The 24463-nt window shown below is 39.1% G+C and overlaps 1 protein-coding gene across 1 annotated transcript in view; it reads right to left on the bottom strand.

The window, feature by feature from the left end:
- Positions 1-24463, bottom strand: part of COL14A1 (collagen type XIV alpha 1 chain) — a 243649-nt gene that overhangs the window by 113093 nt on the left and 106093 nt on the right. The window contains exons 20-23 of the mRNA XM_003256159.3: positions 18496-18625; positions 14463-14585; positions 11724-11873; positions 7137-7253 (exon numbers count right to left, since the gene is read on the bottom strand). Coding sequence (XP_003256207.1) covers positions 7137-7253; positions 11724-11873; positions 14463-14585; positions 18496-18625 — 520 coding nt within the window. The remainder of the gene's footprint in view (positions 1-7136; positions 7254-11723; positions 11874-14462; positions 14586-18495; positions 18626-24463) is intronic.

Raw genomic sequence — 24463 nt, 5'->3', positions numbered from 1 at the left:
AACTGATCTTTTGGACAGGTGCAGATGTGAGGGCATTTATTTATTTTTAATCTTTTTTTTTTTTTTTTTTCTGAGATGGAGTCCCACTCTGTCATCCAGGCTGGAGTGCAATGGCGCGATCTCAGCTCATTGCAACCTCCGCTACAGGGTTCAAGCAATTCTCCTGCCTCAGCCTCCTCAGTAGCTGGAACTACAGGCACGTACCACCATGCCCAGCTAATTTTTCTATTTTTAGTAGAGATGCAGTTTCACCATGTTGGCCAGGCTGGTCTCGAATTCCTGACCTTAGATGATCCACCCGCCTCAGCCTCTGAAAGTGCTGGGATTACAGCCATGAGATACTATGCCTGGCCTATTTTTTTAAAATCTGAACTCCCTTTTATTCAATATGATTTTCTGAACACAGTCCAATGTTATATAACATAAACAGATACTTCCTTTTGGCCTCATATAACTTAGTACCACCCAACAGACCACCCTTCTAGGCAGTGGTCTAAAGATACAGGTATGGGTCTCAGAAGCCCTGGTCCATGGGTCCAGGTTGTCTTCAAAGCTGCCACAACTGCAGGCAAGAGCTTGCAGCAGCACTGGGACCACCAAGGAGTCCTCACCCTGCCCAGTATCTCCATCTCAGCCTTGACTTTTAACTGGCACCAGTGGTTTCCTTCAATCGCAAAAGACATTCCCAGGGAGTTCAGAGGGGCCTCTCCAAATTCCCTGCATCCACTCTGAAAGTCCTTTAATTGAGGAAAAAGGACATGGTGCTTACATAGCATAGAGCCATATATGCTGTAGAGCTCAGTCTCTCAATTGCTGGTTCATTTTTTATCTACCAAGGAGACATGTCATACACAGCCAATTCACATGGCACCTTCTCTGTCTTTTTCTCCACCACGACAGAGGCACAAAGAACTCTGGAGACATGACTAACTATTGGCTCCTTTCTTTGTTCCCACACCCATAGCAAAATTGCTGTGCATCTCCTGGAAGAACTAGTGCTGGCCCTTAGGTCCTGAGACGAGGAATCTGGATTAATTATATTCATCATTTCTTGAGGGTTTATTATACCCAGGTTCTGTGCTTGCTATTTAATTATAACAACAGCAATAAGGATAATAATAGCCAACATTTAATGAGTGCTTATCACATGCCAGGCAATATTCTAAGGAATTCATATGTATTATCTCATTTGATTCTTATAACATTTATAATTATTCCCAATTTAAAGAGAAGAAACTAAAGGTCAGAAAAGTTAATAACTTCTGCAAGTCCTTATTCTAATTAGCAGAACTGAGATTGTTTAAACTGGTAGATAATAGTTGTACATATTTTGGGGGTTTGTATGATATTCTCATACCTCTATACAATGTGTAATGATCAAATCAGGTAATTGGAATATCCATCACTTCAAACATCTATCTTTTGAGTTGGGAATATTACAATTCTTTTTTTCCAGCTATTTTGAAATATAAATTGTTGTTAACTATTATTTCCCTACTGTACTATCAAATACTAAAACTTACCCCTTCTACCTAACTGTATTATTCTACCCCTTGACCCACTTCTGCTCATCCCCCTGAATTCAGAACTCTAAAGCTCAGTTTCAGAGGATGTTGCTTTAATTTCCACTGGTATATTTTAAGCAAATGTGAATGAAATATATAGTTTTCCAAAATGAAACCATCTGAGAGCTATTGAGTGCATATGAAATGTGCAAACATGATGGCTAGAGATTAGATGATGCTTTATCACTCCACAGAGCCTACTTGGGTGGCTTTCATTATTGAAGAGTTTCAAGTCTTTTCCTCATAGGCATAGAGCGTTGTTGTTGCTGTTTTTGCCACAACGGACCACTGATTAAGAGGAGGAATCACTGCTACCACAAAAAAAAATTATTCAAATTTCCCTCTAGATTGATCATCTTATCCATAAATTGCATTTGTTTAATCAAAGCTTCATAACGCTTTATTTCTAGGGGTTGAAAAACTAGTGTTTAAAAACTGCATTGATTAAATACATTACACATATTATTTACTGGTTAAAAAGAACTATCCACTTCTTCAAAATGTTATTTGCAGAGGAGTTTATGAAGAATAAACAGAATCTAGAAAATATAAAAGTATACCAGTTGCTTTTTCAACTATAAAATGCAAAAATTTACACAATTTTTGTCTATTTTATAAGTATCAAACCTAATTAAATTGCCATCCATATTTTGATATGCATATATTGAAGCAAAGATATGTATATTATAATATGCATATATCAGAATAAACATGATATATGTTATTTTAAATCTTGTCTATGGACAAATATAGACTTTTAAAAATATAAACGAATTAAAGTTATTTGTTAAATAGAATTTTAAATTTATTTTTATATATTGTGAATATTAGAGAGTTTCAGAAGTGAATTTATAATAGAATTTTTATTAATGTATTTGTTCAAAGTAAAATACTGTCAACTTTAATCATTTCTTGTTGATATATTATGAAAAATGATAACATTTAAAAATTGTTAAAGTATTTGTGAGATTATAAATTATGTGAAATGGGTTTGATAGTAAGTAAAATTTAGTGAACTCAGTGTTTTGCTTTGCGTAGGTCCAAGTTTAGTCTATGGTTTCCAGGCTCAGAATCCCACAATAACTGTTTCTTTTTGACCCTTAGCTATCCCTTAGAGCCTACTAAAAGCTTCTGTGAGCCACCTGTAATACAAACATTTCCTGAATTTTATACATTGATCATACTGATCTACCTCCACGAACCTTGCGGGGACTCTCCAGGAGTCAATCCTAGAAATGCGCTTTTCTGTCACATTTCCTATTTCATGTAGAAACCTATGTACTTTAAAGACCCTTGAAAATAGAATATAAGTAGACCTTATTGCTAAAATAATAAATCTATAAACATTGGAAAACTGGAACAAGCACTATAAGATTAATGGCAAACAGTATCAATTTGGTTCCCAATACTAACAAAGAGGGGTTCCATGAATGGGGGTGTATCCATGTTGCTTTTGGCATGTGCAATTCAGGCCTATTGGCTTTGCCTTAAGGAAAACATTCAGACTGACCAAATGGTGACTAATTTCCTCAACCCCTCATGCCAAAAGCAGGAAGTTAATTTATTTTTTTGAAACAGGGAAAAAATCTGTCTTTATTTGTGCACTCATTCTTAGCAAGCAAGACTAAATCCGTTCTCCAGATTATAATCGTATAATTATAATTATAATGCCATCAGCTTGACTTACCAAAATGTCCTACAAGTAGTTATTGAGTTCCACAAGCAAAGAATATCCAGCATCCAGGAAACTACTCCGGTTGAATTTTATGATATAAATAATTATACTCCCCATAATGTCACTGCTTCAAAAAGTTTAATTCTGATCATAGGTTTTGTTCCATATGATGTTTTTCTGTGGACCTGGTCTTTGGTAAGGTAGGCTCTCCACTATGCTGCAATTCTCTATCCTTGTCAATAAATAATACTGCAAAGCTGACATCTCAGCACCTAAATAGGGACAAGTGGAGCATCCTCTGAACCTTCATCTAAGCAGGTTACAAAGAAGTTCATCAGGTTTTGGAGATTGGGGGGGAATAAAGTGTTTGGGCCTATGTGGCATATATTAATAAATGCATGAATTTGAAGGCAACCTTAGGTGCCAAGGCAACTCAGAAACAGCTGGAGAGAGGGATAAAATCCCACAGCATCTGCAGAACTAATGGAGGATCTCACAGGGCTCTGAAAATCTCTCACTTTGGGCTGTCCTAGAATTAACCAAAAACCTATCATTTAATTTGGCAAATGGGTGACTGAGTGCAAAGCAGATTTTATTTCAGTCTTTCCTGAGAAGACCTTGTCCTTCTGGTAATCTTTCTTTTTCTTGGCCATAAAAATGTCATAATATTTACATGGGGAAAGGACATCTGTTGCTTTTGCCTGTCTTATATCTGAAATCTCTTTCTTTGCATCCATTCCTCCTCACTCTTGGTCTTCATGGTTTGGGGAGGATTGAATAACACCCCCACCTCCTGCCACCACCACCAGATACAGGGGTGGAAGGCAACCAGGTCCAAACAGTCAGTTTATTTCATGCCTTTGCACTCAATGACAGATTTAGAGGCATGTGACCCAAACCAGGCCAATATGACTCAGTTCCTGGACTTCTGTTGGAACTATTGAGAAAGAGAAGCTCTCTTTTCACCAAGAATGTTAAAGCTGGAAGCTGGGAGAATGTAATTCTGGATGTGACTCACTGAGCCTGGCTGAAAATGAAGGCAGAGGAGAACAGAACACAAGGAGCAAGACTTTTCTCTACGACATTGAACACCTAGGTCCAGATGTGCCTGAAACCAGAGACTTTTGGACTTCTCAGTATACTAGCCAATAAATTGACCCTTTGGCTTAAGTTTATCTAGCTTTCTGTGAATATTAATAAACAAGCCTGAATGATACAATGTGGCTATTCTACTCACAAAAACCTTGCAAAATTGCAGTTATTGCCTCAGTTAATAGACTCAGATGAATTAATTTTACAGAAGCTGAAGCCCGGAGAAGAAAGTTGACCAGCAGTTGTGGTTACAGTGAAGACTTCATCACTGACTTAATCTCAGAATAAAAATGCACATGCTCAAGCTATGAAAAAATATATGGAAAAAATTACCCATCAAACTGTAAGGATTTGACAGAGGCATTCAGAAAGAGGTCAACTGGGATAAAGCTTTATTCCAACACATGGCGAAATTGGGTCTCATTTATTCCTGGTATCTCCTTTGCCTGGAGTGGAAAGACTGAAATTTCTGCAGAGACCACATATGTAGTCAATATTACAGTCAAAACACCTGAGGGTCTGAGACTCATCTGCCCATGGAAGAATGGGCATCTTACCACAAGTCCTTTAAAGGCAGTGAATCAGGATGGTAACCACATTCCTCTATAAGATAACAAAACTCAACCTAATTCTTCTCCATTCCAAAGTAGAAAGACTATTCCTTGATCTAAATTGTATGAGTTAAAATACCTAAACACATTTCCTACTGCCACCCCAAACTCACTCCTCCATCAAACATTCCTTTTCAAGTTGTCAATTAGAATCTTTTGCTGTCCAGTTGATAAATAATATTCAGTAAGACAACTGTGTGAATGAAATGTAGGCTAATTTTGTTCATAAATCTAATCTCTCAGCAACAAATGTTGATGAGAAGTACATTGAGCAACACTTTTGTTTGTTCTTGTTCAATTAAGACTATAAAGGTTCAGTTGAAAAAATTTCTGGCAGACTGAAAATAATACTGAGGGAGTATAAATTCACTTAACTTGAAGATAAAAAGGAACTGTGGACTCATTTACTTGTCAGCAAAGATCTTGGCTTCGGAAAGAGCTTATTGTGGTTTTAGATGACCAGTTCAGTGTTATCAGACAAATCAATCATATCCTCTGATAAAACTCTCAAGACTGCTTTGCAAATATGCTAAACTAAAGGCATTTAATTTAAAAAACTACGAATCTTACTGATTCCATTGATAAAGCCAGTTTTTATACGTCGTTGTGTCAACATATATAGTGATAAATTTTTATGAAAGGCAACGAATATCCACAGGAACCCACGTTCCTTCATTTCAATTTCCTAAATCATATAAAAGAATTGTGGGATAGTTTGGGAGGGTAATTATTACACTTAGTATTTTTTCTTAGGCTTAGCAAATACCACTAAATGCCAACCCTTCTATATTAAAGTGTGACTTACAGAAATATAGGAAACATAACTCCTTAAGATTTCACAGTTGTTTCTCAAATTGTTGCCTGTGCTTTATCTACTTCTGGCATCCCATAAATCATACTTAACCTAACCACAAAATCCATGTGACTTATCCCGACTTTCTCTCCCTCAATGTTTGTTCCAGATTAATACCACTCCCAAATGTCAAGCCAATGTCAGGCTGGAAGGATCCTTACATCATATAGAGGGATTCAAAGAAGTAGTGGTGCCACATGTCTATCATGATGATATCTTGACTGGGATTGGCAGGAATTTCTTCTCGTATGTTCCACCTATCTCAATTCTTATTCCACAAGGGACATATTTCCAAATGCTCTCAGTGCTCTCCTAAACTATGCTTTCCACTTTATGGATTGGATCAAAAATGGGATTTATGGATTTTGAATATATCTGTAGTCAGGAATATGAGCTACTAAACCCAGTCTTATCTGGAACTAGAAATAATTAGGTCATTTTGCTTTTCTGAAATGCGGAAACCAAGATCATTTGTCCAGAAAGAACAGGCTACATTTTTAACAATTTTACTCCCAACTTTGGAAGATTTTAAAAAATCACTTGGGAATCTTTAGCATCTCCTATAATCCCATAAAATAACAAGACATACCTTTTCTATTGTTTCTATAAATCTGATTAAGTAATTTTTATTATTTGATTTCATCTTCTGAATAGTGTCCATGCTGATGTTGGGAAAAGAGGATTAACTGGCTCTAGATACTCATTTTTGGGGAATCAGCCATTTGTTGCTGTTCTCAATATTTTTAATGAAGACAGACATTTTTACTGTTTCAGCCTTGGAACAAAGTCCCAACTTGTAGATGTACGTGAGAAATGTAATGCTGAAGAACTTATTCATGATGGTGTAGATACATTAAGTCTCTGGAATGAGGGTTTGTTTTTCACCAACTATCCCCAAACATTTTAAAAGAAACACTAAGAAAAACATTAAATTTAAACTTGATCCCTAGAGAGTGAATACCCAAATTAGAGTACAATATAATTTTAATGTATGCTAGTCTTGGTTATCTGGCTGCTAACATTTTTGGGGTCCTTCCAGTGCACAAAGCACTGTTGTAAGTGCTTTATGTGAAATATCTCAGCTTTATCTTCACAGAACTCTAAAAAATCAGCACTATGGTTATACCCATTACCAGATAAGGAAAAGGGAGGTTTGCAGAGGGTTAGTAATTCGCTTACCCAACCAGTCAGACTCCATATGCAGCATGACTGACCAATACAAATTGCTTCCTCGACAAGAGGGCTGTTGTCTAACGCTACTTGTGTGTTGTACATAGTGGTGTGCAAAGAACCAAATACACAAATGCTTGACAAAAACATAAGTGATGGATTGTACTCACCCTGGAGAGATTCTATAACAACCCTATAGGCTGTGGCATGGCGATGTACCTGCCAGTGGGCACACAAGCTGGTCATTTCAACGTGTTTGGCTTGGAGATTGGTAACACCCAAGAACACTGGAATGAAATAGAAACATAACTGTATCACACTGCAGACAACACTACAAACATCCCTGAATCTGAAATTAACTTCTGGAAAAATTTTCATCCAAAGCTGCATACTCAGAGCTGGGAAATCCATCAATTTACAATGAGTTAGTATACAAAAGATAAATGTTTTATGACTTGAGAAAACAGATTGCAAAACATTATGCATGATATGGTCTGTCTGCTATTTTTCTTATTTGTTTGTTGTTTGTTTGTTTTAAAATGGGGTCCTGCTCTGTAGCCCAGGCTGGAGTGCAGTGGCATGATCTCATCTCACTGTAACCTCAGCCTCCTGGGCTCCAGCAATCCTCCCACCTCAGCCTTCCAAGTAGTTGGGATCACAGGCATGTGCCACCACATGCAGCTAATTTTTTTTTTTTTTTTTTTTTTTGGTACAGGCAGTGTTTCTCCATGTTGCTCAGGCTGGTCTCAAACTCCTGAGCTCAAACCACCTGCCTGCCTCAGCCTCCCAAGGTGCTGGGATTACAGGTGTGAGCCACCATACCTGGCCCTGTCTGCATTTTAAATAGAAGAGGAAGTACATATTGATAGGAAAAAGACCAGATGCAAAGGATGATGAAATGTTGGGTAATTTTAAATCTTACCCCCTTTATACACTTGTGTTTTCTAAATATTACACAATAAACATGTAATACTTGTATAATAAAAAAGTAAATACAGTATGTACTTATCAACCAATGAGATAGCCATGGCTTAAAAAGAGAAGAGTAAAATAGTCAAAATGGAAGTGTTCTGCAAACAGGAGCAGTTTCACAAGGACTGGTCTTCAAAACACGATTGAATAAACACTTTTGAAAATTTAAAAATAAAAGATTTTACACAGATAACACAAATTGTTTTTAAAATACCTAGGTTCCTTAGACATTGTGATATGCAAAAATGGTTGTTTGGGGAGGCAATAGGATATTGTTTCTACAAGATAATAAAAAAGTAGGTAGCCAGTGTTTATCATTTGGATCCAAGCAGAAAATCAACATATTTACTTTTCCTAATGACCTCCTACTTCCATTCATATCATTTTCTGTTATTTCTCTCTCTCTCAGCTTACTCACAAAATAAAAATACCTTGGAATTATCTTTTCAAGATGGTAAAAATAATCTTGTCTAACTACAATTTATACATTTACACTGTTCCTTTCTGTTACAGCAGAGAAAGAAGACTTTTTTCCTAAAGCCAATTAAACAATCTCTCTTTCCCCTAACAAAAACAAATGAAATTAATGTTAATTGATTTATATAACTTTTTTTGTTTTGTTTTTTGAGATGGAGTCTCACTCTTGTCACCCTGGCTGGAGTGCAGTAGCACAATCTCAGCTCACTGCAACCTTCACCTCCCAGGTACAGGCGATACTCCTGCCTCAGCCTCCTGAGTAGCTGGGATTACAGGCGCATGCCACCACACCCGACTAACTTTTATATTTTTACTAGAGACAGGGTTTCGTCATGTTGGCCAGGCTGGTCTCAAACTCCTGACCTCAGGTGATCTGCCTGCCTCAGCCTCCCAAAGTGCTGGGATTACAGGCGTGAGCCACTGCACCCGGCCCTGATTTATATAACTTTTATCAATGTTAATGATTTATATAACCACACAAAATATTTTTAAAGTACCTTATATTAATTTATTTGCCATTGTGGGAGGTTTTCTTTTGCTTGGGAGAAAGAGAGAGAATAAATAATAAACTCACTGAATTTATATTTTAAGGACAAGAATATAAAACAATTCAACAATCTCAGTCTTTTAAAATATGTTTGGAATGCTCAATATATTTATTAAGGGATAGAAGAAAGAGGAAACAGAATCGAAGAGGGAGCAGAGAAAAGAGGATGGAAAAAGACAAGAAAGACTAGGGAGAAGACAGACCAATAAAAAATCATAGGGCCGGGCGTGATGGCTCACGCCTGTAATCCCAGCACTTTGAGAGGCCAAGTCAGGTGGATCACCTGAGGTCAGGAGTTCAAGACCAGCTTGACCAACATGGTGAAACCCTGTCTTTACTAAAAATAGAAAATTAGCCAGGCATGGTGGCGCACGCTTTAATCCCAGCTATAGGGGATGCTGTGGTGTAACTAAGGAAGGCTGTGAGGTTGCTATAGGCGCAAAACAGAGGAAATACTTGGAGGTTTCATCAGTGAAGCCACAACAGTGTCACATCAACAGCCAAGCACAAGATCAGAACCACAACCAAAGGCTTCCTAGGTCTGTTGAAGATGGAGACTATTTCTTTTAAGATAAATTTATTCACTATCTAGCCTTCAAGGTCTCAAGATATTCCATGACAGAGAGTTCAGGACACCTCTTCTATAAAAGGGCTGGCCCTATATGCAATCGGGGGGTGCTGGGGTCTGGCTTAATATATGGCCCACTCTTGCCTGACAGTATTGATTAGATTAATTATTTATTAGGGATGAGGGTAAGATATAGGACAAGTGCATAAAGCCAAATCATTACAATAATAATAGTGGTTATTCATTGAATATTTCCCACATCATAAGCATGTTACATACATTTTTTCTCTGTAATCCTCACAGTTTGCCTGAACGATGGTTATTATTATCTTCATTTTAGAATTGAAAAAGCCTGGGCTGAGGGAAGTTAAGCAATTTGCCCAAGGCCACACTAATAAGTAGCAGATTTGAGGCTTATTCTTTTGATAATACCATGACTACGATGTCAAGAGTGGGGCATGTGCTGTTGATTGCACTCAGGACTATCTTGATTAGCACACAAACGACTTGTATTTTGGTCATTTATGTGTTATCTTTAATGTGTATTTTAAAATGTGATTAAAAATCTTGAGTGATATAATGGACTTTGGGGACTAAAGGGGGATGTTTGGAAAGGGGGTGGAGGGATAAAAGACTATGTATTGGTTACGGTATACAGTGCTCCAGTGATGGGTGCGCTAAAATCTCAGAATTCACCACTAGAGAATTTATCCATGTAACCAAAAACCCCTTGTACCCTAAGGGATATTGAAGTTTTTAAAATACATAAAAAAATAAAGATGTCATTTGACTATCAAAAAAGAAAATAAAATGTATACTTCAAAAATAATTTGATTGTGGTGATTATTACACATTGTAAACATAAATCATCACATTGAAGATTGCAGATCTATGTATCTACACCTCGAATATATACAATTTTTATTTGCCAATTATACCTCAATAAAGCTAGAAAAAAATGAAAGAATAGTGAGTATTTGAAACAACAACGATAATATCTTAAGGGGTTTATAACAATAGAATTACAAAATAGATAGAAAAAGAGTAGCAAAAAGGAAGAAGGTATTATACATTGTTATAAAATTCTTAAGCCAAAAAGCAGTAATTTAAGGTAGACTGGAATAAGCTGAGGATTCATGTTGAAATCTCTAGCATATCTACGAAAATTTGGAATATTTAACTAAAAAGCCAGTAGAGGAGAAAATATTTTTAATATATTAAAAAATAAAAATACTGATTTTCTGTTTAGGGTAATTACATGGATTTTGAAAAGTATTTAGGTCAAAAACTGTAAGTCAATCCAAATAAATAAACAGATCATGCGGAGGTATAACAAACTTCAGGAATATGGCACGCAGGTGATGGAATTTGGAAAACACTGCATTAGTGCGTGGGTGTCTGGGAGTGGTGTACGCCAATGAGGAGTCCCAGATGGTGTGCAGACAACATGAAAACCCTCAAAGGAGTAGAGAAGGAAGTGCTGAGAGTGGGGTGGCATGTACTTTTGATGGATGGCATGTGTGCATGCACAAGGGGGTGGAGTGACCCCTCTGAGAAAAGACAAACCTCATCCTGCTCCAACTTTGACATTGGCCATCTCGGGCTACAGGCAGTTTGGAAAATTTCACCAAATTTGAAAAATGCCAACACAGATTTTCCAGAAGGAAATCCTATCTGCAATCATCAAGCCTATTTGAAAGCCAGATACTGACATCCTGCTGCCAACCGGGACTCTGAACTACCCCAAATAAAGAGCACACCTTTCTTTCCATGAAACACCATCCAGAAAGAGCAATGTGGAGGAAAAGAAAAATGCGGAGGAAAAGAAAAGAGCAATGCGGAGGAAAAGAAAAAATGATATATTTTTCTATTCCATTTCAGCCTCCCGGGTGCTTGGGAGGCTGAGGAGGTTGAATCATGAGGTCAAGAGATCAAGACCATCCTGGCCAACATGGTGAAACCCCGTCTCTACTAAAATTACGAAAATTAACTGGGCATGGTGGCTTGTGCCTGTAATCCCAGTTACTCAGGAGGCTGAGGCAGGAGAATCGCTTGAACCCGGGAGGCAGATGTTGCAGTGAGCCAAGATCGCATCACCGCACTCCAGCCTGGGCAATAGAGCAAGACTCCATCTCAAAAAACAAAACAAAACAAAACCCATGTGCAGCTGAGGTCACTGGAGCTGGCTCTTACATGTTTTCACCATGCCTGTCAGGGCATCGCTGAAGCCTGAGGCCTGGGAGGCAAATATCTTCACATTGTAGTCCATTCCGCTGAGGAGGTTTGTGATAAGAATGGTGTTAATGTCAGCTCCCACAAACGTTTCCAGTGTTGGACCAGGAACTAAAGAAGAAAGAGGATATATTTTAGTTACAACAAAATATGGGAAAATAGAAGCACTCTTAGATCAAATTGTACTCACTCGACTGCTTTTCAGTTGCCTAGGATTATACAGCAAGCAGACAGCAGGGTTGAGGTTTGAATCTGGTCTCATCTAGCTCTAAAAACTGCTGCGCTAAAGGTTATTTTTAGGGATCTAGTCCTTTCCCTAAATATAGTTTTATCCTTGCGCTTATTCAAAGAAATTGGTCCACCTCACAGTCTACTATCCGCTATATTGTTATGTACTATGTTGTAACAGGCAATTGAGGAATTTGTCCAATTAAAGAAATAATTCTCAATTGTCCCTTCTAAGGTAACCAACTTTGTTCCCAGCAGGCATGCAAGTAGCAGTCATAGCAATTTTTATCATGGAGACCAGGCCATACCTTGCCACATTGTGAACCAGCATCAATGTTACCACTTTACTTTTATCTGATCCTTTCAGGATGTTTAATACTAGACAGATTATGTTCTTATTCCAAGGCCCTTGATTAGCTAGCATTTTCAGGCCTTTATGTTTTCACCTCTTCTTCAATCTAGTGGGGTCTTTAATGAAGCATTAAAAACATTCGTTGCTAAAGCCTATACAAATTTATTTACGTCCTGCTTCTTCCCATGCATGCTCATTCTTTAAGAGCTTTGAGTTAGTGACAAGTTCTCAAAATACTCATCACTTTCCTCCAGAAGCCCCCTTCCAACAATACATTTATATGTCTACGTATGTATGTGTTAACTCAGCGATTTTCCCATGCCCCACACGTACGATGCAAATGACCATACATGTATATTTCTCCCACTTGGCCTAGAACAGGATTTCTCCGCCTCAGCACTATTGGTATTTTGAACTGAAAAATTCTTTATTCTGGAACAGGGGAGTACTGTCAATTGTAGCATGTTTAGGAGTGCCCATTAGATTCCAGGAGCAAGTCCTCTTTCACCAGTTGTAACAATCAAAAATGTCTCTGTTGGGGAGCAAATGACATCAACTGAGAACCGCTGGCCTAAAATAAAGCTTTTTTGCTTAGAAAGCCTGATCAATATTTGTAAAATGATCCAAAGAACAAATTAAGCAAGGCTGTCTTACAAATTAACGCACGTTTCTGGCCTAAAGCAAAGAGAGAAAAACATTGGTGATGGGTCCCAAAGAATGAGTCTGGAGCAGACTAGTGCATCCATGTTCTAGTCTTACTATTTTATTTTCCTGGTTATAAGGATGTTTGTCTGGAGAAATTGGAGGTGGGAGTATTTGAGTCTTACGGGCCTGAAGACAATAGCGCCTGGATAATGAGACACAATAGAAAAGGCTGAAAATTGGTATGGGACGAGAACCACATCTCAGATGAAAGATGGAGACTAATGGAGTTTTTGAAGGCAGAAAGTGCTTATATTTTATTTTTATTTTTTGAGACAGGGTCTTGCTTTGTTGCCCAGGCTGGAGTGCAATGGTGTGATCACAGCTCACTGTAGCCTTGACTTATCAGACTCGGGCGATTTTCCCACCTCAACCTCCCAGGTAGCTGGGGCTACAGGTGCATGCCACCATGCCTAGCTAATTTTTGTATTTTTTGTAGAGACAGGGTCATACCATGTTGCACAGGCTGGTCTCAAACTCCCGGACTCAAGCAATCCACCCTCCTCAGCCTCCCAAAGGGCTGAGATTATAGGCATGAGCCACCACACCCAGCCAGCAGAAAATGTTTAATGACTGTAAGAATGTTTTTAAAATTTTCCTGCCAAATTAAGAAAAATGATTGGAGATGCCCTTTCTGTTAAACAACTAGAGTACTACAGGCCCAGGTCTAGAAAACTGGAAAGACCCTAATAACATCAATTCTAGTCTCCTGTTTAAACTTCATGAGATTGCTAAGAATGGGGAGATGGTACTGTAAGAGGTGCTGGTGCATATGGTCTCCTCTTCACAGGCATACAGACCAAGGGTACGATCGCTTTCGACTTGGAACATTTTCATGCCTTCAAGATATAATGATGCGGGAGGTAGAGGCGAGAGGGATCCTCTTATGGAGGTGGCTAAGAGACTGGTGGAAAAGCATTTTACTACCGTGATGAGTTTTTTTTTCTTCCCCCTATTCCATGTCCAAACTGGGGAGACTAAGAAGTTGATAAATGAAATTTTTCCAACTAATCCAAGAAGTAAGAGGTAGAAGAGAACTTTGAAGTTAGAGATTCCAAATGTTTAGAACTTATATCTTCATTGAGCATAAAGCTTCCTATTCCTATAAAGTCAAGATTTCCTTAGATTGGTTCCTGGTCTGGGGTATGATTAGGTCATGTATATACCCAATATATATTCTTCTAATTGATGTGCCCAGTAGTTTTTTATGTGATGTCATAGCTTCATCATCCTGATAATATCTACCCTATCACTGACCATACTAAAACACTTTATTTTTCCAAAACAAGTAAGAGGTTCTCCCTACTTCTTCAAAAAAATACAACCAAACATAAGGTGTTATAAGAAAACAATTTATCTTAAAAGACACTTTAAGTGACTACTCACGGTATCAATATTATTTACAAAGCATTACTTACCACTGACAGGTTTGTAGACAATTCTATAGCCTTTAACCGGGGAAGATGGGGGGTCCCACGTAATGCGCAACCGGTTATACCATTCCTCGGACACCCGCAAGTTCTGGGGCCCCGAGGATGGCACTGAGCAGAAAAGAAAAGGAAAAACAGGGATTCAGTGTAATTTCCTTCTTTATGTCCTACACTGTTGCCATCAAAATATAAGACATCTTCCCACAAAATTAAAAATATTTAAAAGTGAAAGTGCACTGAAACACACAATGAGAAGCCTTTGAGAGTCTGTGGTTGTTTTCAATTTTTTTTTTCTTTTTTGAGACAGAGTCTCACTCTGTCACCCAGGCTGGAGTGCAGTGGCACGATCTCCGCTCACTGCAACCTCCACCTCCTGGATTCAAGCAATTCTCCTGCCTCAGCCTCCCAAGTAGCTTGGACTACAGGCACGTGCCACCATGTTTGGCTAATTTTTTGTATTTTTAGTAGAGATGGGGTTTCACCGTTTTAGCCAAGATCATCTTGATCTCCTGATCTCGTGATCCACCCGCCTTGGCCACCCAAAGTGCTGGGATTGCAGGCATGAGCCACCACGCCCAGGCTTCAATATTAAATATATGGGAAATAATTGCTCTTAGGACAAAACACTTTTGTCTGAAATGTAGAAGTCTTTCATTGTTACTTTGATTCCCTTTTCATCAGTTAATTTTAGGTATAATTGAATTGAATCATGTTTATTAGAAATGTCTGTCTCCATGCCACTCTGTTCCACTAAGTATATGTGAACAGCAATACTGGGGGTGTGTTCATAGAATGTTAATGGTGATTATTCTCAGAGGTAAGATTCTGATTTTTTTTTTTTGCTTTCATCTTCATATTTCCTATATTGTTTGAAGTTTTATATTATTGCTTATCCATTTTTTATCAAAACATTACAGTCATTTGGCCGGGTGCGGTGGCTCACGCTTGTAATCCCAGCACTTTGGGAGGCTGAGGCGGGCGGATCACGAGGTCAGGAGATCGAGACCGCGGTGAAACCCCGTCTCTACTAAAAATACAAAAAATTAGCCGGGCGTGGTGGTGGGCGCCTGTAGTCCCAGCTACTCGGAGAGGCTGAGGCAGGAGAATGGCGTGAACCCGGGAGGCGGAGCTTGCAGTGAGCCGAGATTGTGCCACTGCACTCCAGCCTGGGCGACAGAGTGAGACTCTGTCTCAAAAAAAAAAAAAAAAAAAAAAAAAAAAAAATTACAGTCATTTATATGGAGGACTATTGTAGATTTGTATGCATTTTGTCATTATCATTTTGTTGTTGATAAAACGTAGTTGTGCTGGCCACTGCTTAACCACTGCTTAGATCATCCACTAATACTTCAAAATAATTTTACTATATAGAGATTTTTAGGATGTAATGGCATTTCTGTAATAAGATTTAAGCCCTATTTTCATACTAATAACCTTTAAATAGTTTTTATTTAAAGATAAATAAATAATAGCAAGTATTTACCTTGCTAGGTAAAATACTACTTGATGTTTTCTTTAATTGTTGCTTAAGTCTGTGATTTTGGTTTTCGAACATTTATTTAGCAGCAACATACCAACATATGCTAGAAATTCCAATGCATAGACCAAATCAAGATGCCAATACACCGGTAAAGGTGGAGTGAAAAGTTTGAAATCTCCCTATAGCACTGCTCTTCTGTTTTCCTTCTCTCCTTCCTCATGTCCCCTGAGGAAACAACTATAGCAGCTCCGAGGACTCACAATACTCTGGGTGATTTTTAGCAAAATGTGCAGGCTTGGTGGGAGTCTGGGTGGAGGCACACGGCATAAGCAAGGGAGGAGGGAGAGATACCAGCACTGTTAAATGAGGAGATGACACCTATTTGCCCCAGCTGAGCAGAATCAGGACTCTGGGCTTCAGAATTTTCATGATTTCCACAGACTTAGTTGAAAACTCTACACTTCGGCACCCAGGTACAGAATTCAGCCCTTGACGCCATTTTGAACCTAACCACATGTCATCGTTTGGTAAACATGATGGATAAAGATGGTCACAGAGGTTTCGACTCTCCTTCCATTGACAGGTGGCGCTATGACTGTTTCTTTGAATCTGGGTGGGTTCTATGACTACCTTGACCAATAAATAGACTGCAGCAGAAGTGACACTAGCAGTTTCCATTTTATGCCTCTTGGAACTCTTGCTGTTACAGTCCTGAGCTGACATGTAAGAAATATGAGTGCTCTACTGGAAAGACCACATGGAGAAGCTCTGAGACTAATGGAGAGAGAGAGGGACTCAGCTGGGTCCAGCCTGCTCGCCATCCCCACCAAGATGCCAGACATGTGGGTAAAGTTGTCCTGTACCGTCCAGACCACACCAACCCTCAAGTGAATACCACCAGGTGACACTGATCAATCCCATGTGGAGCAGAGTTTCCCAGCAAGTCCTGCCTAATTTCCTGACCCACACAATTGTGAGATATGATAAAAAATGGTCACTGTTTTAAGCCATTAAGTTCTAGAGCAGTCTTTATGCAAGAATAGACAATCATATCAATAATGAAAACAACTAAGACTCTGTAATGCTTTAACCAAGGGTTTTCATGCATCTTTCTCATTTGAGGAACATGGTCAATCCATCTTAAACAAGAGTTGCATGATGCCTCCTCTGTGCCACCCAGCACTATAGAAGCTTGGCATGCAGAGGTGAACAGTATTGATGAGGCCCCAGGCTCTCATGATGCTTTGCCTTCCGGGGATGGCAGACAGAAAGTGAGCAAATACATGAATAAATAAGAAAATATCAGAGAGTAATTAGTGCCATGATATGACCAAAAGCAACAAACAAAAAAGGATAATATCATAGACAATGGGGGCTACTTTGCATGGGGTGGCCAGAAAAGACTGAGGAGGTGACATTGAGCCTAGACCTGGATGACCAGAAAAATTCTGACATGCAAACATCTGGGAAAGCATATTCCATGTAGAAGGAATTGCTAGGGCATGGGGCCTAAGGCAGGAACAACTTCAAAGAGTCCAGTGGAGAGCAGAAGGGGAGGTATGACTGGGGAAATGGCCAGGAGGGGAGATCAAAGAGATCGGCAGGATCCAGGAGGTAGGTTGATCTTTGTAAGGCACTGAAGGACATAGAATTTCATCCTGGGTACAGTGAGAAGCCATTGGGAGGCTTAAAACAGAGGTGCAGATCATTTATCTGCTGAAAACCTCCTCAAGCTGCTATGAGAAGAATAGGAGATGGCATGAGTAGAAGCAGGAAGACATGACAGGAGGCTCATCTGGATGAGAGAGAGTGTGGCTTGCATAAAAGGGAATGAATTAATGGCATTTGCAGCAACCTGGATGAGACTGGAGACTTATTTTAAGTGAAGTAACTCAGAAATGCAAAACCAAACATCATATGTTCTCACTCATAAGTGGGAGCTAAACTATAAAGATGCAAAGGCATAAGAAGGATACAATGGACTTTGGGGACTCCAGGGGAAAGGGTGGGAAGGGGATAAGGGATGAGAGACTACCAACTGGGTTCACTGTATACTGCTTGGGTGATGAGTACACCAAAATCTCACAAATCACCACTAAAGAAATTACTCATGTAACCAAATACGACCTGTTCCCCAAAACCTATGGAAATAAAAGTAAATTAATTAAATAAAATGAAAATAAAAGAGAGAGTGTGGCTTGGACTAGAGCACACCTGTTAGATGAAGAGAAATTAGGCATGCAGAATACATTTTGATGAATCAACAGGACCTTGATGAATTAAACTCTGGAAGAGAAAGATGCAGTGGTTTTTCAAGTCTTCACTTCCACAGAAAAGGAAACTGCAGCCCAGAACATTTAAGCAATTTGCTCAAAGTCATATAGCTTGTGTGTGTAAAGACAGGATGCAGACAGATTTCCTGTTTCCAAATCTTTTAGTTTCTTCACTGCAATCTACTGTACCTTTCAGGGTGCATTACAGGGGACAAGCATTTCCAATTAATGAGTCGACTTGTATCCAAAGGGAGAAAGCTTCACTTACAGGTTTTTCCAGGAGCGGAGACGCTGACGCCTTCTCCATCCGTGTAGATGGGAGTCACTGTGACTTTGTATTCAGTATCAGGAAGCAGAGGCTTCAGAAGGAGATTGTTCTGGCTTCCAGGCACCATAATCTGAACAAAAAAGCAAAGGACTGTGGTCTTAGTGAGACCTGTTTCCACTGATTTGCTAATGGAGCATAACTTTACGCATTTTGAAATAATCAAAAGCAAAGAGATGTGCATTGAGAGTGAGGAGAAAAGAAAGGGCATTCGTGCAAAAGCATTTCTCCCTGAAATTCCCATCACAGTAACCCTTAGTTTATAATTACTATTACAAAAGGTTTAAATTAGACGCTCTTAAGCTCTAAGGAATATTCTTCTCTCAACATCTTCTTGACATGTGTAAAGTATCCAGAAGAGAGAATAATGGCCTGTTTAGATGGCAGGTGTTTATAGATTGGGAGAGCTCATACTATAATCCAGCCTGCTGCTTATCATTTTTATTTTACTGAAGTATCCTCTTGCAAAGTCCGCCTTCCATTATTTCCTCCTTCAGAGATAATCAGACCCCAGCATTTTCTTCTTTCAGTTGAAAAGGATGGATCCTAGCCAAGAGCAACAGAACCACACATCAAAGCCAAGCTTTCTTGAGCTAAAGCATATTTATCAGCAACACTAAAAAATGCTGCAGCTTTTTTATTTCTGAAAGGAGTTGTCTTCCTCAATCTAGAATCACCATCACTCTGTGTCTAAAAGGCTGTCCCCACAAAAAAGAAATGCAGCAGTGGGTTCAACATCGCACAAGTGTGAGTGCAGGGCGCCATGTGGCGGCTGTGTGAACTCTGCCACCTCGAAAAGAATCGTCTGGACCAGAAAAGTCACACGTTCTCAGTGCTAAAACCACAAAACTTTCTGTCTGTGCTCCAGCAGTGAGAAGCTGGCCCATCACCGGGCCATTTAAAGAACTTAATCATGGCTGGAAAAGTGCTAGGATGTAAGAACTGACTCAAACGGGTTTAAGGGAGTCACAAGACCAGGACAGCTGGAGTTACTTTTCGATTCAAGTGCTGGGTAAAATGCCAGCAGGCAAAGGGCGATGCTGTCTCCTTCTGGATGAAGGAAGGAACCTATAAATCATGGAATAAGCCCTAGAAAGCCTCGAGTTGAACCCAGAAGCAGCTGTTGCTAAGATATTGCTAAGCTCTTAAAAGCAGTATTTTAAATATGAAACAAGGAAATCTAAATTAGATAATTTTTATATGAGATTAATATGATTTTGCTCCTCATAGGAAAGGGCCATTGAAAGGTACACGTCTGAATTGATGTGTGGACTCAGGGTCCTGAGAAGGAGATATTTACAATGGAGCTCTGCTTTATTCCAGAATGAGTTAGACGGCCCTAGCACTAAGAACATGTAAGAGAAGAATTGAGGTTGCCCTGACTTGTATTACTCCATCAACATAGCTCCCCTCAGGGTGTTTCTCTTAAATGTAACCCCTCTGAAGCAGAGCCTGGGCATTCATTTCAACCTGTCCATCTAACAAACCACCCATGTTGATGTTAAATAATGTCTTCTTTCAAACTGAGAAGCCATGGTCTTGGAACTACCCAATTAAATTTAGCACATGGAATACTAAAAAGCAGTGTGACTGTTTTAGAAGACTCATTAGCTTGCCAGGAGTAGTTGCGGTGATTTATAGTAAGAGGCCTCCCTTACCTAGCAATTACTATGTGCCAGGTGCTGCTGTAAGCATTCTAATACAGCATATGCAGATTGAGTAACCCTTATCAGAAATGCTTGAGACAAAAAGTGTTTTGGATTTGTGATTTTGTTAGATTCAGGAATATTTGTAGATGTATAATGAGGTATCTTGAGGATTAGACCCAAGTCTAAACACAATATTCATTTACATTTCACATACACTTTATATACATAATCTGAAGGTAATTTTATATAATATTTTTAATAATTTTGTGCATAAAACAAAGTTTGTGTTAATTACTTCTATGTGAAATTTTCTACTTGTAGCATCATGTCAGTGTTCAAAACGTTTTGGATTTTGGAGCATTTCAGATTTTGAATTTTAGGATTAGGAATTCTCAATCTATAATTCACTTAATCTTCACTACCACCTTTTGAAGTAAGGGGTATCATCACACTCATTTTACAGATGAGAAAGCTGAGGCCCATATAGCTATTGAGTAAAAGGGCCATACCGAAACCCCAAGAATCTTGTCTGGGCCTTTGTCCTCTACTCCACATGACTGCACCACTTGAACCTTCTTACCCTACTGATATTCATTGTCAAGAGTAAACACCATCTCCTCTTGGGTATGCAAAGTTCCTCTTGCTTGGCCTCTGCTTGTTTAGAAAAAGCAAAGTAAAAAAATGTGCCCCTACTAAAAACAAATGCTGCAGGTCAGAACAGATGCTGGTTTTATTTATAAAACAATTCTGTAAAAAATGTTCATGGTTAAGCGGGATGCAAATATAACCAGTGAGCTTCATGCTTTTAATTTTTTTCAGAAATGGACTTTCATGTCTGGCTCTAATATCACCCAAAGCTTTTCAGAGCAACCTGGACCACATCCAACCAGCTGTTCCTGCAGTAGAAAGAGGATTCCCCACATCTTGCTGTGTTCCCCTCTTATGAAGTTCAGTTCTAGACGGTGATTCTCAAACTCTTCGTGGTGAAGGACTAGTTGTTGTCGGTGGTGGTGTCATTTTAATTCCCATCCATTGCAGACCGATTTATTTGTAAAATACGATAAAACCAAGTGGTTAGAAAAGTGATCATGTTCTCAGGTTGTTGCAGTAATGTCAAATGGCTATCAATGTTTCTAAAATGTTAATCTTAATATCTGAAATTATCATGTAGTCATGTAGGAGACTGAGTCACACTTTGAGTATTCTTACTCTAGACATATTCTTGCAACCCAGAATTCATGTTATAGCTACAGATTTTTACACTGAGGCTCTAGAAAATTCTGAAATCCTGACTAGACTTTTAAAATAAATGAGAGACCTTCCTACCCTGACAACAAAATGTATGGCAATGTCATTGCCGCTCCTCCATATTCCAAGACAGAGTTGAAAGTCTATCCTTATAAAATATTTGACAGGTACTATAGTTTTATTTCTAAGAATTCAAAGGTTTTTTTTTAACCTAGAAGTATTTGATAGATGTAATCATATCTAGAAAGTATAGAAACACTTCATTTACCTCAACTGGAAACGTAAATTAAATTCCCCTTGTTTTACATATGTTTAAGCTGAACTTTGGTCTACAGTGTTATACTACACAGTGTATAACATATACATACACTATTGTCCAACTTCAGTACACAAGCTTATCATTTCTTTGTGTAAATTTAATCAGCCTTGAGAGTTAAGGAAGGTTTGGTATTCCTCTTATCTTGACACATTTCCTTTCTCGCCTTCATAATATGTCTTAGCAATCTGTCTTTCTGCGCCATACATTATTCTTTTAAGATGTCATTTGGTCCATGTGATTTCAAGACCCTCGGACTTTAATATAGATGTGCATCTGCCTGTCCACCTTAGTTTCACAATCTAATTTTACATGCAGTCCACTTTCTGTCTCCAGTCATAACACATTACATTTGTATCACAGTAACACTTCATAAAACACTGATATAAATTTTCAAAGAACCCTCAGGTGAGTCCCTGAGAGGGCGCCTGTAAATCAAGTGTGCACATATCCTATTTAATTAAAATCCTCTAAAGGAGCTTGATACTTAAAGAATTCTACAGTAGGTTCTTCTGTATAGCAAAAGAGAGAGAGAGAAAAAAAACAGTTTTGCACAGCAAATAAGCACCACCAAATTTATCAATATTTTTCATTTTTACTACAGGTTTGTTTAACTGGGTCAGAGTGTTTAAGACTTCTGATCTTTTTTTCCCTTCATCTAGGTGTCCAACTATTTCAAAAATAAACAGTGTGAAATGAAAGAAACTAGAAAAGGAAAAATTATCCAGAGACAACCCAAAGTAAATATTATTATTATTTTACCTTGCATAGCTTACAAGTGCTTGCATGCGATTAAATTGTTATTCTTTCCAAACTAACAGGAATAATTCACTAAGAAGCTTAATGTATTTCTTAGAAAGAGTAAAAAACAAAAAGCAAACAAACCAAAATAAAACAAAAAAAACAACAAAAAAAAACAAAACAAAGCCTCCCACCCTGGGAAGTTTTCATGGGTCTCATTTTTAGGAACTAAATTACAATATGAGAAAAATATCACAGAAAATAAAATATCACCACTTATATATTTAATTACCATTCTTAACCATAATTTTATTTTATTTTTTTGAATCTGCCAATCATGAACTATTTGAAGTGTATGGTCTGAGTGAATTTGTAATCCAACCTATTTTGTTTAAGAATCCATTAACTTTTCAAAAGTACTCCCAGATCAGTGTAATGGTCTTCTGGCTATTCACAGTAGGTGTGGGTCTTCTTGGGTCTATCACTGTGTCCTGTAATATTTCCTCCATCAGCCAGAAATGAAGTACTTTCCTTAAAGGATTTTAGGCTCAAATAGTTGTTTATGTAAGGACATAAATAAAAATAACTTCCCATTGAAGTCCTTTTGAGTGAGGAAGGCAAAGGAATGATAATGTTATACTTGAGCAATAATAAATTTTGTAGACTTCCTTCCCAGAGTGTCAGAAATAATGCAGCAGAGGGCAAGAAATGCAAGTAATGAGCTAAATAAACATATTTTATGACTCAAAAATTCTTCTGGATGCATACTGGAGTTACCTGGTTTGATTAGAAACATGTCTAAGAAAGAATTTTCAGGTTCTAGACTAAAAAGAATGATATAATGTAAATTTAGAATACATGGGAAGGCCATGATTAAAAGTGTACCAGGCCATGATTAAGAGTGTATCATTGATTTTGGTGCCCAGGCAAGATGGCCGAATAGGAACAGCTCTGGTCTGCAGCTCTCAGTGAGACCAATGCATTAGGTGGGTGATTTCTGTATTTCCAACTGAGGTACCAGGTTCATCTCATTGGGACTGGTTAGACAGTCCATGGAGGTGCAGCCCATGGAGGGTGAGTATAAGCAGGGTGGGACATCGCCTCACCCGGGAAGCACAAGGAGTTGGGGAACTCCCTCACCTAGCCAAGGGAAGCCATGAGGGACCATGCTGTGAGGGACAGAGCTATTGAGCCCAGATACTATGCTTTTCCCACGGTCTTTGCAACCCGCAGACCAGGAGATTCCCTTGGGTGCCTATACCACCAGGACCCTGGGTTTCAAGCACAAAGTTGGGTGGCCATCTGGGCAAACACTGAGCTAGCTGCAAAAGTTTATTTTCATGCCCCAGTGATGCCTGAAATGCCAGCGAGACAGAACCATTCATTTCCCTGGAAAGGGAGCTGAAGCCAGGGAGCCCAGTGGTCTTGCTCAGCAGATCCAACCCCCACGGAGCCCAACAAGCTAAGATCCACTGTCTTGAAATTCTCGCTGCCAGCACAGCAATCTGAAGTCAACCTGGGATGCTTGAGCTTGGTGGGGGGAGGGGCGTCCGCCATTAGTAAGGCTTGAGTAGACAGTTTTCCCCTCACAGCGTAAACAAAGCTGCCTGGAAGTTTGGACTGGGCAGAGCCTACCGCAGCACCACAAAATCGCTGTAGCCAGACTGCCTCTCTAGATTCCTCCTCTCTAAGCAGGGCATCTCTAAAAGAAAGGCAGCAGCCCCAGTCAGGGGTTTATAGATAAAACTCTCATCTCCCTGGGACAGAGCACCTGGGGGAAGGGGTGGCTGTGGGCGCAGCTTCAGCAGACTTAAACGTTCCTGCCTGCTGGCTCTGAAAAGAGCAGAGGACCTCCCAGCACAGCGCTCGTACTCTGCTAAGGGACAGACTGTCTCCTCAAATGGGTCCGTGACCCCTGTGCCTCCTGACCAGGAGACACCAGGAGTCGACAGACACT

The sequence above is a fragment of the Nomascus leucogenys genome, chromosome 16, assembly GCF_006542625.1.
Source record: "Nomascus leucogenys isolate Asia chromosome 16, Asia_NLE_v1, whole genome shotgun sequence".
Classification (NCBI taxonomy): Eukaryota; Metazoa; Chordata; class Mammalia; order Primates; family Hylobatidae; genus Nomascus; species Nomascus leucogenys.
Note: the sequence above shows the minus strand (reverse complement) of the source record. Positions and strands in the feature narration are given on the sequence as shown.